This window comes from Pagrus pagrus (assembly GCF_965226575.1).
Source record: "Pagrus pagrus genome assembly, chromosome: 6".
Lineage (NCBI taxonomy): Eukaryota > Metazoa > Chordata > Actinopteri > Spariformes > Sparidae > Pagrus > Pagrus pagrus.
This window is the reverse complement of record NC_140190.1, coordinates 12,008,661-12,024,519: the sequence shown is the minus strand read 5'-3', so window position 1 is coordinate 12,024,519 and position 15,859 is coordinate 12,008,661. Positions and strand designations below refer to the sequence as shown.

Here is a 15,859-nt window from a genome sequence, read left to right as displayed (position 1 = left end):
TTATCCTCTTCTCCTCTCTCCACGACGACTCACAGCTCCGCGCGCCACGATCGTTTATAGGTTCCACGTGAACGCGCAGAGCTCCGTCGCGCGGCCGGGGCTCTTCTCCTCGCCAGCAGCCAGATTATTGGACCAGAGCGAGTTCACGATCTGAAACATCAAAGTCTTCCAGCGTGTCCGCCAAGGGTGAGGCGTGGCGGCACAACTTCCAGATAATCATGTTTGCGCTGCTGCTTTTAAAAGGAGCCTCGGGGACGTGGAGACAGCGGCGCGCGTAAAATATGCAGGTGAGTGGAGAGGATGCATGTGCCGAATTCCGACTGTACGCGAACAAACAGTCTTGCTTGTGTTATGTTCTCTCTCCAGACGTGTGTGGAGAAGATGCAGGGACACAAAATACAAACGTGAGCCTTACTGGAGGGAAAAAAAAGGACAACCTCTCCGGATGAGCATGCTGCACTTTGACTATAAACTTCAATAGGATAAAGCTGTCGTGCGCACTCGAGGTATAGTGTGTGTGTGCGCTCCGAGCAAATCCCCAGGTTGCAACTTTTGAGAGGAGAAAGGAAACGAGGTCAGGAGCGTCTCTGCACATTTTAAATACACCATGAAAATAAAAAAGCTCTGCACATTAAAATTGAAAGATCATTGCCAAATAACAACAACAACAACAAAAACAACAATAATAATGATAATAATAATAATAATAATAACAATAATAATAATAATAACATGTTTTCAAATGTTTCAGTGCTTAGTTTTCTTGACTTTGTATTTTTAGCTTCAGGGTGAGGGGAAAGCAAAATGGTCCAACAGAGACAAGAGTATCCTGTTTGAGAATATAAATATTAATAATGAAAATTAAACCTCACTGGAGAATTGTATTTTCTACAAATATTCAAGCTGTGTTGTGCATTCAGCGGAGTAAGTGTTGCAGAAACTGTCAGCACAAATTAGTAGAGGTAAATATATTCCAAATAAAAACCACAGGGGAGATAATTAAAAACAGAATTCTTCACTTGTGCTCTTCTAGCTCAGAGTGTATTCACTTTGCATCATTCAAGCCTTTGTACCTGATTTTCTGCCCTTCCAAATTTTAATAATTTGTTCCTTTTTCACATGATGTACTGCAAATCCACAGTTGTGTGATCAACTTCAGTACTTGATGGCTGCCAGCGGGGATCAAGTGGGGAAACAATGACATGTCAGGGCCACCTGTTGTAGCTGCTGTCATTCTTTCAAATGGCAAAGCCCAAGTAAACATCAGAATAAGGGTGGAAACAGTTTTCACAGGGGGAAAAATATAATATATAACAACTTTGAGGGGACAACTACATGAAATTTTCTCAAGAGCAATTCCGGAGGGGGACACCAAAAGTAGTGCTGAAACTCTGCACACAAACACCCAGTGAAGGGAAACTACATTACTGCATTTGCTGCTGCAAACCGTGGTTAATGTTGGTGTGTGAGTGGTGACAATAAATGTGTTTTTTGTTGATTTCAGTGGAAGAAGAAAATAAATATCTAACATGTCTTTTGTTTGACTCCTTACAGGAGGTCAGCCACCAGCGTCAAGTTCAGGTTCCCACACATGCACTGTACCTGCATCATGTGCCCCTGCTGAGGGCTACAGGGGCACAAGTGCTTTCATTGTTATTAATTTTATTGAAATTACAGTTGTGTTTTCAGTACAGTGATATATTGGGGGGACTAAGTATATTTTTCCCATGATGGGGGGGTTGTGTTTCCCCTGTATCCTTTGGGATTTATGGCCATGAGTTTTTAACAAAATGGACTCCAAACCACCCCTACAACAAGTTTTTCAAATCACTTCTGTTGTCTGTAAGTAATCCCTCCCTGTACATTTTCAAAGCAAATTAAAAAGACAGACGGAATTACAAAAAAAAAAAAAATAAAATCATCTGCAGTCTTTTAATCCCTTGCAACCCAGTTCTTGTCATCTTAACACCTCCTAAACCCCCAAATGTGCAAGCAGTGACAGTGCAGGGTTTAATGTTCTAAGCGTTCAAATCTGTGATGTAGCCTGGATTAAGTCTGCACAGGCTGCTTACTAAGCACTAATATTTCACAAGTTGCAAACCAGTTTTCATCTTCTCCAAATTATCATGCAGCTGTGAAGGACACCCTCACCGAAACAACAGCGATCAGGATGTTGATAAAACCATCGATAATTGCTGGAGCTGATGGAGAGTAGTCAATTTGCATAACGCATTGTAAACCCAGTTCAACCCAGTTTAAGACAAAGAAGTTTAGACATGTGTGAATATGTTGGTGGTAAATTGAACGGTTGAATGCTAACGTTAGCTAATAGGTTATCAAATATGTTGTTTTACCTTGAAATATGGACCGATGTCCCTACAGATTTTCACTATCAATCAAATTTTTAAGTTGCCGATCAATCGGGAGGCAGTGAAATGATGACAGTTTGTCAGATTTCCTATGTTTATGCAACTGGCAAACTGGAACACAGCAGCATAACATTACGTCAGCACTCGAGCTTCACACCCTGAGCATGACGTCAGAAGAAAATAGCCCCCATGTCAATATGGTCTATTGGAAATTATCCTCAGAGTCTCCTGTGAAATCATGGGGTCATTGATGCAGCCAGCGATTCAACAGAAGTATTCTCTAGTCTGGACAGTCCGCTGGGTCCTCAAAACCAGCTCTGTTGTGCTTTCATTAAGGATCTGTGGCAGAGAAAGCCTGGGGCAGGAGTGATAGTGACACATATAAAGAGAAGATAAATCTCTCACATCTCAGTTGTTGCGTCACCCTTTTATTCACTTTAAAGAAGTGAATTTGAAGTTGGGGAATGACGGCACAGCCTGTTCCAAGGTTGTTTTGGCTGTCATGATTGATGGTGATTGATTCAGTTCAGTGAGTGGGCAAACTGTTAAAAAGGCAGCGTCTGTTTGACGCAAAGTTTTTGGTGTGATTAGTAATGACACCGAAGTGACCCCTGTCTAACTGACCCATGAAACAAGGATGCATTTCTGACCGTTCATGCATCCTGCTTGACAGAATCGTTAAAAAACGAGAGAATGATTAGGTGGATAAGTTTTGATATCTATTTGCCACGAGTGCTGACTGTCTCCTTGAATGAGTGAAAAACAGTTTACTATCTTGTCCCAGCGGGGCTAAAGATACTGCTTACTGAATACTGACATCAAATTGATGGCATATAAATCTCATCTTGATGTGAATGGCTACCCATTGTCAGAGCTGGCCTCAGGCTCACAGTCAGACTCACCTTGAGAACGATTAGTATTCCAGGGTGGAAAAATAATGGCTTCAGGTTGTCATCTGATCAGGCTAATATTTGGTGTAGGCCAAGCTCTGGGGATACAATTCTGCTGTCAAACATTTATCTTTGTCCAGACACAACTGCACATCAATCCAGAGTGCTTTGAGGACAATTTCAGTTGGAACTGGTTGTTGAGTTCACATAAGTCTGCCTCACAGCCCAATGACCAAGATAAAAGGTTGGCAATTAACATTTCTGCGAACCACTGAACGTTGCATATCATAATTGAGTACCAGACCTACCTTTAAATCTTGTCTTTAAACTCCTTGTTATGTTGCTGCCGCTGTTTCATTTCTGCAAATAGATTGCTTTGATATTTGCACTACCAGCCTTTGTAAACACTGAGGTAAATAGTGTCTGACACAGTTATTTATTGAGATTTTTTAGGTTGTGTTTAGTGCTGATTGGAGCCACCATCTTTAGGGTGACTCACTGACATTTGTTTGCACTGTGTGTGTTAGCGTGTACGATGTGTGTCGACTCACTCTCACCTTTACCTTGCTGCATCTTTGCTGACTGGATTGACGGGTGGTCTGTTTTGTTTCTAAATATTCATTATCTCCCTGGAAAGCTAATTTCTACCATCTGGGTATGAAGAGATAATTTTAAAATGGGCAGCAATTATCTTAATAAAAACAAAAAACACAGATATTTGCGTTTGGGACGTCATGATAAACTAATATATTTGAATATATATATATATATATATATCTGAATATTACAACTATATAACATGTTGGTGCAAACAGGAACCAAAATTTATCCCTGAGACCGTCAAAATATATATAACTCTTCTGTAGCTATAAATATTCTCTTTGTTTAATAAGCTCGTTATTTCTAAGAGTGTACCAGCTCTACATCACGTCTAAATTGCTGATTTAGGTGACTGGATCTAAAGGTGATTTAAAATGCTTCCTATCCGGAGCGAGGTGTCTGCTCTGCTAACTTTTTACAGTACTCACCCTACCTCCAGCTCTGACATAGTGATTAGAGGCAGAAGTAATCGAAGTGACATCCAGACATCTTCAGACCCTCGATGTCTTCAGAGTATATTTAGATTCCTCCATGTAATGTTTACAGCAGCATTTTTTATGGACCATGCTTTGGTAAAAAATTGCTGTCAAGGTAATTTTAGCTTTTTCAACAAAACCTGCAGCTGCACCAACTCTCTGTGGAGACACACTTCAGAAATGCTCCAATGCTGATTATATTTCTTGAAAAATCTCTGTCGAAGCAATTGTGTTGGTAATCACCTGTAGTTGGTCCATCCTTGGGAGCATTCATTTGTCAAGTTAGAATTGAAAGCCTCTCTGACCAAGGCTAGTCTGTTTACATGGCTTTCAAATATGTGGACATTTTAACAGCCAAAAAGAGACATGTCTGTTGCCATGTTGTGCTGTTTGCACTATAACTTCTTGGTGTTATTCTTATTGACTGTGGATAGAGATAATGCAGAACCCTTTTTGCAGGCTATTTTCTTTCGACCAGGACTTGCAATGTTAAAGTAACAATAAAAGTAAGGCTGCATAAATTCATTTATACATAAATTACCCCTACAAATGAATAAATGACTTTGACATCAAAGTAGGTCTTTACAGGCAAAAACCTGGTTTATGTATGAAGACAATTAAATTTAATGCTAAATACATTTACACTGTATGTCTCAATTGGCTGGTCTGTATCTGTGGTTTGAAACTGCATATTGAGCCTTTAATCCCACCATTTAAATTTCTTGTTTACACAACTAATTAATTCCAAATCATCATGTGCAAGGATGATAAGTCACAACAGCAAACTAATGGCAACCAGTGCATTAGGACTAATCCATTCGTGCGGAGGGCCGCACACATGTCTGAATTCATTCTGATGCTAAAATGAATCACTCTTTAACTAATAACCCTTTTATAGAGCGTTGTAGACAGATTATGTACACTATAAGTATAAACAGTATTCATCAGAAGCATGCTTTCTAGCATGTAGCTATGTGGCAGTGCTGACGTGCGTCTTTTGTCGAAAATCAGAAAGGTTGCCCACGGCTGATGTTTGGATGGCTGAAAGAATAGCAAAGATGGAAAGAAATGTCAGTAAGAGACTGCAGAAAAATGGGAGCACTTATGCCCTTCATTAATTATGACTACAAAGGTTAATCTGATTCATTGACAAAATTATTTCAGCAGAAAGCAAGAACAAAATACATTTTACAGTAGTTCATTTTCCTGATAGGTATAATGAAATTAATTAATACAAAAAGTTTGATTTATTTCTGAATCTCTGTTAGTATGACACATTTTTCAAATATGTGCTGCAGAAAAACATATTGCATCATGCCTACAGAAACACGAAAAAAAAAAAAGACAAAGAAGTAATAATCCCCCTCACACTTCTCTGAGGTGTAAAATATTGATTCAACTCTGTGCTTTCAAGCTTGAGTTTATTGATAGTTGTTTAAGTTCCCTCTTTATCTCTCTGAAATTGGAAAAAAAACAATTCTGTTAATAAGAAAGTTTGGAGGTGCTCAAGAATCTTCAACCGAACAAGTTTATTCAGGCCACCGTCACACCTTGTGAAAAAAAAAAGACGACCATCTTGTAGATTAAAAAAGAAGAGGACTCTTTTTGAAAGACACTCTGTCCTACCATCATTCCTTCGTTGCTAACTAAAGTCAGCGGGTGCCGATCTATGTGAAGAGGCTTTCCGACTCCACAGGGATTTGGCTAATCAAAGCGATGGGTTATGTTAGTGATTTAAGCCACTGGTGGTCAAGAGACTTTCACATTGATTAGAAAAAATAACTTAAGACGGAGTCAAATGAAAGAGGAAAGGGGGCAGATGGAGGTCAGAGATAGAGAGACGAGGATTCAACCAGATCACACATCACCAGTTCATGCTGACACAGAACACAGTTTGTTTAAAGGCATGTACAATGCGTTTTCTTTCGTGTAACATACTATAGGCCTACTCAAAGTTATTTTTTCACTGAGAGTTTAATTAATTAAGGTACTGTTTACTCCAAAGACACAGTCCCAGCCTTAGCAGACAGCTGATAGGCCTTCTTATTAGTATGCAAATGAAAAAACCTGAAACATGTCCTCAGCTAGGTGAACTATAAATTGATAAGTGACAATTAATGGGTTTTGAAATGGTTCAAGGAATAAAAACCTCCGGCCACATAGAATTATGTTTAATTAATAACATTCAAAAGGAAAATGAATATGAGAATTCGACCTCCAGTAAAACGTAATGTTGACATCTGTGTTAACGTCTAGCAAAACACAGCGTTAAAGGTGAAGACTATGCTGTTTGTAGACATCCCATTCAAAGTGGCCCAAATCCACCTGGCTCAATGGTCGAGCGAACTAGAGAGTGAATGATAGAGAGAGAAAGTTGAGCAACATCAAAGCAGGGAATCAGAGACATACAATTTTATTTTGTGTAAGTGCAGCCAAAGCCAAGCATCACCCTGTTGGCTGTTTGCCTCTCTGCTCTGTGTATGTGTAGCTCGCCCCGCCCTCAGTCAAACAGACACATAGACCGGCAGCTCTTTTTACATCCATAACAGACCAAGAGCAGAAGAGAGAGATGGAGACAGCATCGTAACCTGGTTGCTGCGTTTGTATAGCCATGATCTCATACGGAAACATTCTGCACATTCAGGCATAGCTGCACACTTCTAGTGGGTCATGAATATGGGATCACGTTTGTATGAGTTGTTTCACATGAAGACACTGCAACAACTCTAGCAAAGTGCCAGTCAATTGCTGCAATTTAGGTAGCTCCTGACATCCTGATTGTGACTGATGGTGTGTCAGCTCTATAAAGGCCTCTCCTAACGGATGGAGAAAAGGACAGTTGGAAAGAGGATGGCTGAAATTGATGGAAAATACATCAGTCACACGTCAAGTGAAAGAAAAAAAGGCTAAGGTATTGTGGGGGTTGTAAAATGTTCTTTTGTTAAAATACCCTTCATATCAAATGTGATACATTATGAAACACAGATCTATTTTTTAAAAAGCCTTTGTTGAATGCTGAATTTTTAAACGTCATGCCTTCATATAAGCAATCATTTTATTAATGTTATTGTAATACTTTACAAAATGTTTCCACTTTTAGGATGAACGTTAAATTGGAACTACAGTGGTGGTTTATTGTGTTTTGTATATTCTGTTCAGCCAGAAAAAAAAACTACAGTTTCTACAGTGGATGATTTAATCACTGAATTGAATCTCCAGTTCTGCCTTCAAGTTCAGTCAAGCTGACCACAGAAAATGTCAACAAGTCAAACCTGGATGAAATTCTGGTCCAAGTGGCAGCGAGGATAAGAGCACTTTCATCCCGTCACTGTGTGGTCTGCGCTGACAAGCCAGACACGGTGAGAGCTGTGGACACAGGCTACAGCCCGACTTCAATGAGTAAATATATGAACATGTCGATCATTGGGTAAGAAGTCTGAGTCATGAGATAAGAGGTCATCTGGTCCACCTTTGGCCCAGTTTTCGGTCTCCCTCTCTGCAAACCATGTCTTCACTGACATGCTGTTCTCGCCCTTTGAGAGGTGGCTTGTCTCGACACTGGATAATACACATTCAGTAACTGCCAAAGGAAATATTAAGTGTACATCGTAAAGAAAATGAACGCACAGTGTTTTGATCCCTCTGATCTCGCTTTGACAGCTTTTATTTGAGGCAGTTTTAACCGTGAATAAATCTAAACAAATTTTTTATTTGATTTCAAAATCCTCAACAAATTATTCATTTGGATCAAAACTATACACATCATCACAGTACTATTTACCCAGCTTTTGACAGTCTCAAACACATTCATTTACACTGGCATTTTATCAAAGCCAGCAGGCAATAAAACAAAGAAAAACACAGTTTATTTTGACAGGTGACGTCAGCATAAGATTCACATCCGTATCCTGATATATAAAACAGTTGCACAAATAAGGTAAAGGTATACAGACATAATAACAAACAGGAATGCGAAACAGGAATGATTAAAGCCTAATTTCCCTGTCTGTGTAAACAGCAGCCCCAGATAATTCCCTGCTCTTCCATTATGACAAGGTCGCTGTGGGGAGTTCATGTTGAGATCATTTATGCATTTCGTTTACATGTCATCAGCATGTGGTCGCAGCCTGGCTGATCGGTGGGGATCCAAGGTCAAAGTAGCTATGTGACCAGTAATTGGGTCCACGTGGTAATGACCCATTCTTTCTTCCTGGCTGCTGTTTAGAGACAGTGGCTCCAAATCGGGCCCGTCTTGGTTCACTAACAGCTTTCCCATCAGTGAGGTAATGTCGTCAAATTCCTGGTCTCTGGGGAAATGCCGGTGCAGAGGCTCGGATTCATCCTCAGCGGAGAAAGGCGGCTCAGTGACGTGCAGCACACGGGAAGCCTGAAGGTTCTGCAGAGACCTTGACTGGACTGTGTGACAACAACAGGCAGAGAAGAAGATATACAAGTTGAAGCCTCTGTGGACAAACAGCTCAGCCTGTTATTATCCAATAACCCTTTACTTTAAGTCCCCCTATTTAACAGTTATAAGCAGTGAATAAAGATTGAATTCATAGTTGAAAAGGCACTATTACCTGGCTGTAAGCAGATATAAGATCTTTTTTACGTATGAATGATTGAATTTCATTTTTGTATTTATATATTTGTATTGTATTATGTAAGAAGTTCATAGCCTGTAGTTTACGCACACCTAAGGGTAAGAAAAGCTACCATTGAGTAAACATTCAAGTCATCGTAAACATTTGAACTCCCCTCTGAAATATTGCAGGAAATATATAAAACCTTGCTCTCCTTCTTCTTGGTTTTTATTGTGGGATCACAAACCAACTTTAAAGGTCCATACTGACACTGTCTACTGTATCAAAGTGTTAAACTACAGTATGCTTGTTAACTCCGTTACAGCAACATGACTTTGTATGAACAGTGTCAAGATTTAAAGCAGAAATCGATCAAAAGAAGCTTTTAATTCAGCTTACTAGTTGCATGCAGTTGCACTTCCAGATGCTTATGTGCACGGAAAAAAAACAACTGACTGGTAGGAAGGTTATGCTGACAGCGTTGGATATGTTTCACAGATCTTTTATTGATTTGCTCGGTGGTTTATTCATGTCAAGTTTGAGAATCTGAACTTTTGTAACACAATGAATATACCGTTTGTTGTTTATTGTTAGATCTCTGAAGAGTAATATTTTTTGTTGAACTCTGGGATCTTTATTTTTTTGTGAATATATTACTCGCCTATTCATAACCTGCAAAAGCTGCCAGGGTATATAGTCAAGCTGTTGTTTTAAAATACTTAGTTTTTGTAGACAAGAATTTGAAAATTCAAATGACAGCTGTTAGGGCATAAAACTAATAACATGTTCATCTTTACAATCAAGATGTGATGGTAACGATGGCATAGCTGAATCAAACTGTCAACTCTAAAATCAAACGTCAAATTGGAATTGTGGATTTGGAGGATTGTGACACCCCTAATGGGCACCCATAAGTGAAAGCTGGTGTATAAACAGATAATGAGAATATAGTAAAACAGATGTGATAGTATAAAATATGTTTTTATAGTTACATTTCCGTACAATGCATTAATAAACACTTAAACGGCCTTACCCTGCTTACAACTACATGATGGTATGTTACAAACCATTTATAACTGCTTGAAATTGCTAACATGGGGGACATAAATTTAGGTGTTACTGCGTTGTAGCAAATGTGTGTGTCAGTGTGCTCGCCTGTACATCAAATTCAAGCGTAAAGACATTTAAGCCTCTAAACCTGTAAAAACTTGTAACATAGCCTGTAGCACTCAGGGAAAGTGCAGCATCGATTGCTTTTTCAAAGCTGTCAAACAGCTTATGGTAACAAATTACACCTCGGTGCTGTAGAAATCCTGATCTTGCCTCCTAATTAAAAAATTGACATTTTGGGAGTTTGTGCCGATAAATCTTAAAATAAAGTCATAGTTAACGGTCATTAATTAGAGGCTGTAGACAGAGCAATAGCTTCATAACTGTAACGATAATACATGGCCTTGGCTGTCTGTGCATTAGCTGTAATCTTTCAATTTTAAGCTGACAGCAAATCCTCAGACAGGCGGAGCCGGCTGTGAGGCTCCGCAGGTGAGAACCTTTCAAGTGGTGGGTGAGACTGCAGTTCTAACAAGCTCCTCAGCTGTGACAGAGAGGTGCTGGATTAGTTGGCAGGCAGGCACACAAAGCTATTTGGAGTTGGAGGTTACTCACTTCTGACTGGACTGAAGTCTCCTTGGCTGACCTTGGTGTCAGAGAAGGGCTTGAGGCTGGGGAACAGGATTAGGGAGAAGGACAGCAGGAGCACCTGAGGGTCGGAGAACAAGAGAGATGGATAAAGGATGGAAAATACAAAGAATGTTGTTACTTGAATATCTGCGTAATCTTCATTGCTTAGCTTTTGAATGTCCAGTCATTTGGATAGTTGCTCTTTCAGGTTGCAATGTTTTGAAGAATTGTTTTCTTGCCTCTTGTGAAGCAAGGTACTGGTATGTGAGACTATTTATAGACACTATAGGTCTTGCATTTTATCTTATTGGTGGGATCAAAAGGCAACGACTTGCTGCTGTTTAAACAGTGCGTTTCTCTCCACGGGGACGGTGTCATTTTGTGCTGTTTTGTCCATTTACATATCTAGTTTGACCTTTGTCAATGGCTCGCTTGCTGCTATTTGGCTCGCTACGAAGGTGAATGTTTTTAACGATGAGTCATACTTTCTGGGCAGTTTGTTTATCACGCAGAGGGCGTCCTTACCAGTACACATGTCCCTGTCTGGGCTGGCTTTTTCGATGTATTCATGACAAGAGCCTGCAGCCTGCGCAACTGTTCCATTAGTGACCTGCAGGGAGGATGGGGCACAAGTGGAAAAGAGGAAAAAAGAGAAAGGAAAAAATCTGAATGAAAACGTGAGACAAGATAATTGGATTAACGAGGGTTTGAGGCAACACGAGGGCGAGGAAAAACGTTTACTGAGTGGAGGAAATGTCAGCTGTCAGATTACAGAGAAAGGGAAAAAAAAAGTCCTCTCACATGTTGCATTTCTCCAGCTGCGACACTTTCCTCTGCAGCTCCTGGTTGTGTGCATTACAGGCAGCCATCCTAGAGGAGATAATACAATACACAATTATAACACATTATTTGGAATCCTGCAAAAAAACTACAAACCTTTTTCATTAAAGCTCCAGTAGGGCAATACATATTTCCAGAGGTAAAATAACAAAACCTGGGAGTCCAAGGCCCGGCTGCAGCCAACGCACAGCAGGAAAAGAAAATCAAGAAATTCAAAGTTTGCTTTGGGAACGGTCAGCGTTTCAAATTTGTTGTTAAGATGCAAAAACATGCAAAATAATCAGGACGAATTTTAAACATTGGCTAACATTTATTCTACAGTTACATGGCACGGCTGGCTCATAAGGGGCCCTACGTAATGTCATAATGTACTGAAATTAACTGACCATGGACTACCTGGAGGGCTCGGCAGGAAAAAAAAAAATCAAGAAATTCTCAATTTGCTTTGGAACATGGTCAGCATAGTGAATGTGGTGTTAAGATGCAAAGCCATGCAAAACAATCAGAATTTCTCTGAATATTTACCTGCTCTCCAGCCCATCAATATACTCCTTCTTCTTCTTCCTGCTCTCCTGGGCGGACTGCTTATTGCGAATCTTTCTGCGTATTTTCTTCAGAATCCTCTCTTCATACTGATTGGCAGAGGAAGGAACATTTTCATTTTGAGCCTCAGTGGGATAAACTCTGGGAGCCGGTGGTTGTTTTCATTATTTGGGTATTGATAGGAATTTACCTTTGTGAGAGGCAGCTGGCTCGGTAGAGCAACCCCCTCCTTTGCCAGAAGCTTCTTCTCATCTTCATTGAGAATCAACTCTTGGATGGACTGTTGGGATGGGTGCTGCGGCTGGTGGTGAGATATGAATACTAATATTTAAAACATAGTCAGTGCTGTTTGATTCAATTTTCTCTCTGCCCCAACTCCTCTTCCTCGTCCTCCTCCTCCCCCACCCTTCTCTCTCCCTAGAGCCTTACAAGAAGTAGTTAAATGAATGCAGAATATCTGGCCAGCTTCATCACTCTCATTTCATGGCTATCTCAAAGCAATTATGGTGCGACAACCTAAGTTGCATTCTGCGACTCTCCCCTTCATCTTATTATTAAGCTGGCCTTGGAAGATGGGATCAATACCCAGAGCGAGCTGAAACCCACACCACTTCACACCCTCAAGAGGCCCAAACAAATTAGTCTTGTTGTCATCATCTGTATTCAGGTGATCTGTATTCCACTTGAGGAAAAGTTTCCGTGGTAATTAAAGGATTATGACATATCATTGAAATGTTTATATATATTTCCATTTTATGCTCACTTTCAGGTTCATACTTTTGTGTTTACATACTTGAATGTTCAAAAAACACATTGTTTTCTCATACTGTCCATTGCTGCACCACCTCTATTCACCTTCTCTCTGAACGCTCCGTGATAGTGCCTGTCTCTTTGAGGCCCACCTCCTGAAATGCCTGGTCTGCTCTGATTGGCCTGCTCTCACAGGCCTAAGCAAACACAGACACCACCCATTTTGTTTCTGCATCAGCTGGGTTTGAACCTGCTGGCTGTGTTTCAGTTTGGACTGTGTGGCTGGTTTTCTGTGGGTGCTTCAGTTTCCTCACACAGTCTAATACCGTGCAGGTTAGTTTAACTGGAAACTCTTAATTGCCCATACGTAGGTGTAAATGTGACCCCGCCTCTTGCTCAATGTCATGGACGGATGGTGCAGCATAAAACTTTCTCTCCACAAAATTATATTTAAAAAATGGCAAACTTAATTTAATTAACAATTTAAAGAGATCATATCTCCAAAATCATAAAGGTACAAACAGATTATAGGAAAGTTCAATGCTTCTTTTTGTTTCCTTCTCTCTGTGTCAACATACAAACCTGAACACTGCTGGGAAAGTTTGCTGATTGTGCAGCAAACCTTCCCATAAACAAATGTTTAAAGATAGAAAGTTCATTTGCAATTCCCCAGGCCTCACCTCTCTCAGTGAATGCATGATTTCAGCGATTGTAGTCACCCACTTGTTTCTACACACACACACTGACTCACACAAAAGATAAAACAGCGGGCCCTGCACATGAGTCGAGCAGTCAAAGAAAGACGCGCACTAGCGCACTTCCCTCAACCACGACTCTACCATCCCCACAGACTGTCAAATTCCCAACCCAACCAGGAAACACTCACAGCTTCGGCTGTGCCAGACAGCAGCAGATCCTTGACAGTTAGAGGGAATCCAGAGGACAGCTGGGGTCTGTGTACATCGGAGGGATATTCTGTAATTCTCGTCCGGCCCATTGGGAAGGCGGGCTCCCAGGCATCTGCTCCCACATCACACACAAGACAACACATATAAAGCCCATGTAAACAGAGATAAATAAGACATGCTAGTGTAATTGTATGGATTATGGTCTGTTTTTTTTTTCTGTGATCATTCTCTACTGACAATGACAACTGGAAACATTTATTATGGTGTAATAACAATGAAACGACAATGTTTTCCTGGAGAAAATTCATCTGTGCTCAAATGTTAATATTTTCTCAGTCCTCCATCACGGTATGCATTCATTCAATATGGATATCTTTGGGTTTTGGACTATTTGACGACATCATTAGATTAAAGGAACTTGTGAAAAGCATTTTTTTTTAAAATTTGCCGACATTTTATAGACCAAACAATATATTTGTTAAACAAGAATATAGCCTGTGAAGTGATCAATAATGAAAATCATCATTTATTGTCCCTTAGATGTTAAAATGTGTCATTATGAATGTTTTCCATGTGGACTTACTAAGGTCAATGGAGATGTTGCCTTCCAGGTCTGCCTTAGTTTGTGGCCTTGTGGGAAAATACTGAGCGTCCCCATGGGGGCTCTCAGGACGCTGAGGGCTGTCCATCTGGTCTGACGGAGGGTCCTCGCTGATCCCACTGTCACTTGGAGAGGGGGACCAGAGAGGTGAGCCTGACACGGATTCATTTCCAGTCAGGAGGGCCTTGAGGAAGTCATCATTCCCCTGTTCGGTCGGCTGCAGCATCTACCGAGTGAAAACACTATTATTAGTCTATGCCTGTGTGAATTGACATCACAGCGCGAGATGGGGCAGTCTCTTTTAAAAACCGTCAGGAAGCCACAGAGTATGTCAAGGAATTATAGAGTCGACGCGAAGTAAACAGCTATTTGTAACATGTATGAATAGCAGTCGAGATCCCACAGTCTTACTCACATTCGGGTCTTGGATTGGCCAGATATGATTGTTGCCATGGCGCCCTGATTCCTCATGTCGGAGAATGCCTTCGTTTTGATCAAACAGCCAGTCGAGCAGCTCGATGCCATCACATCCCTGAAATGAGATCATGACATTTAATGTCACACAGTACTGTGTCTTTCATGCTTTTAGAAGCAGGGATATCAAGACAAAAAGCTGTCATATACTTCCACAACTGGGGGCGGCTTTTTACTGCCGCAATCCTCCTGAACACACTGTACTGTACAATATCTTCCCCCAGTCTCCCTAGATATTTGTCATTCTCTGTGACTGGCACTTTCAATGTTGTTTTACCCAGACATTTCTCAATAGATTTCGGGAGCTTTAGGTTTTTGCGTTGGCTTTTTAATTCGCTCTCACGCCTGAACTTTGCTCTGCTGACTCGCCCCAATAACCCATAAATGACAAACTCCAATGCAATAAAAAGTATAATATTTTATTTACCTGATCTTGGTAGTGCTCCATGGTTTCCTTGCCTGGGGGAGACACCAAAGAAGTGCACAAGACAGCAGAGATCAAGCAAAAATATCTTATTCCTTTGTAGTGGAGGAGCTTTGTCTCTGTTCCTAAAGAGTCTCCGCTGTATCTCTCAGCTCCTCTTCTCGGGTCCAAAGTTTAAACTCCAACTCAACACACCCAGTCAACTAGCTGGCTTTGTTCGCATTGGCTATGAGGAGATATAATCTGATTGGTAGCCAAGAGTACACAATAAGGAACTTGACAAGTTGGTCAATATGGAGACGGAGGACATGAAGTCTCCACTAAGATGTAAAACAACAGAAAGGGCAAAGTCTGTTGTTTCTTTTCCTTTAGTTTTTTTTGATAGTTTATTGACACAAGGATAGCTCTGACCTTTGGCATATATTAATAACACAATGGACATGCAATGGTTCTGGAAAACAAAAGTAATCAACACTGGTTTGAAAAATGTTGTAGACCATAAGAGCACTTCAAACAACCTGTAACAGTCCTCTTTAGTAAAGTGATTATGCGTCTCAAATCATATTGGTGAAGTAAATAATACATTTTCATACGCATAGTTTGCTTTTTGATGTGTCATGGCACTTCTTGAAGAAATGGGGACGTTAAGGGGATGCTTTGTTTGTTGTGTAAGTGGAAATAATAAAAAGCAGCCTGAGGCCATTAAAAGCAGCATTAATCA

At 40.5% G+C, this 15,859-nt stretch overlaps 1 protein-coding gene across 2 annotated transcripts; it reads right to left on the bottom strand.

Moving 5' to 3' along the window:
- Window positions 1-7,902: 7,902 nt before the first annotated feature.
- Window positions 7,903-15,281, bottom strand: creb3l3a (cAMP responsive element binding protein 3-like 3a). 2 transcript variants are annotated; one of them, XM_084354449.1, is made up of 10 exons: window positions 15,142-15,281; window positions 14,656-14,772; window positions 14,223-14,466; window positions 13,618-13,754; window positions 12,172-12,282; window positions 11,964-12,070; window positions 11,400-11,468; window positions 11,124-11,208; window positions 10,584-10,677; window positions 7,903-8,751 (listed from the first exon to the last, which is right to left on the bottom strand). In XM_084354449.1, exons 1-10 carry the CDS (start codon window positions 15,160-15,162, stop codon window positions 8,435-8,437), a joined length of 1,302 nt encoding a protein of 433 aa, XP_084210575.1. In that variant the 5' UTR covers window positions 15,163-15,281; the 3' UTR covers window positions 7,903-8,434. The 2 variants fall into 2 exon arrangements, with proteins under 2 accessions (XP_084210575.1, XP_084210576.1); XM_084354450.1 differs by having other exon boundaries at window positions 7,905-8,751; window positions 13,618-13,751.
- Window positions 15,282-15,859: the final 578 nt, after the last annotated feature.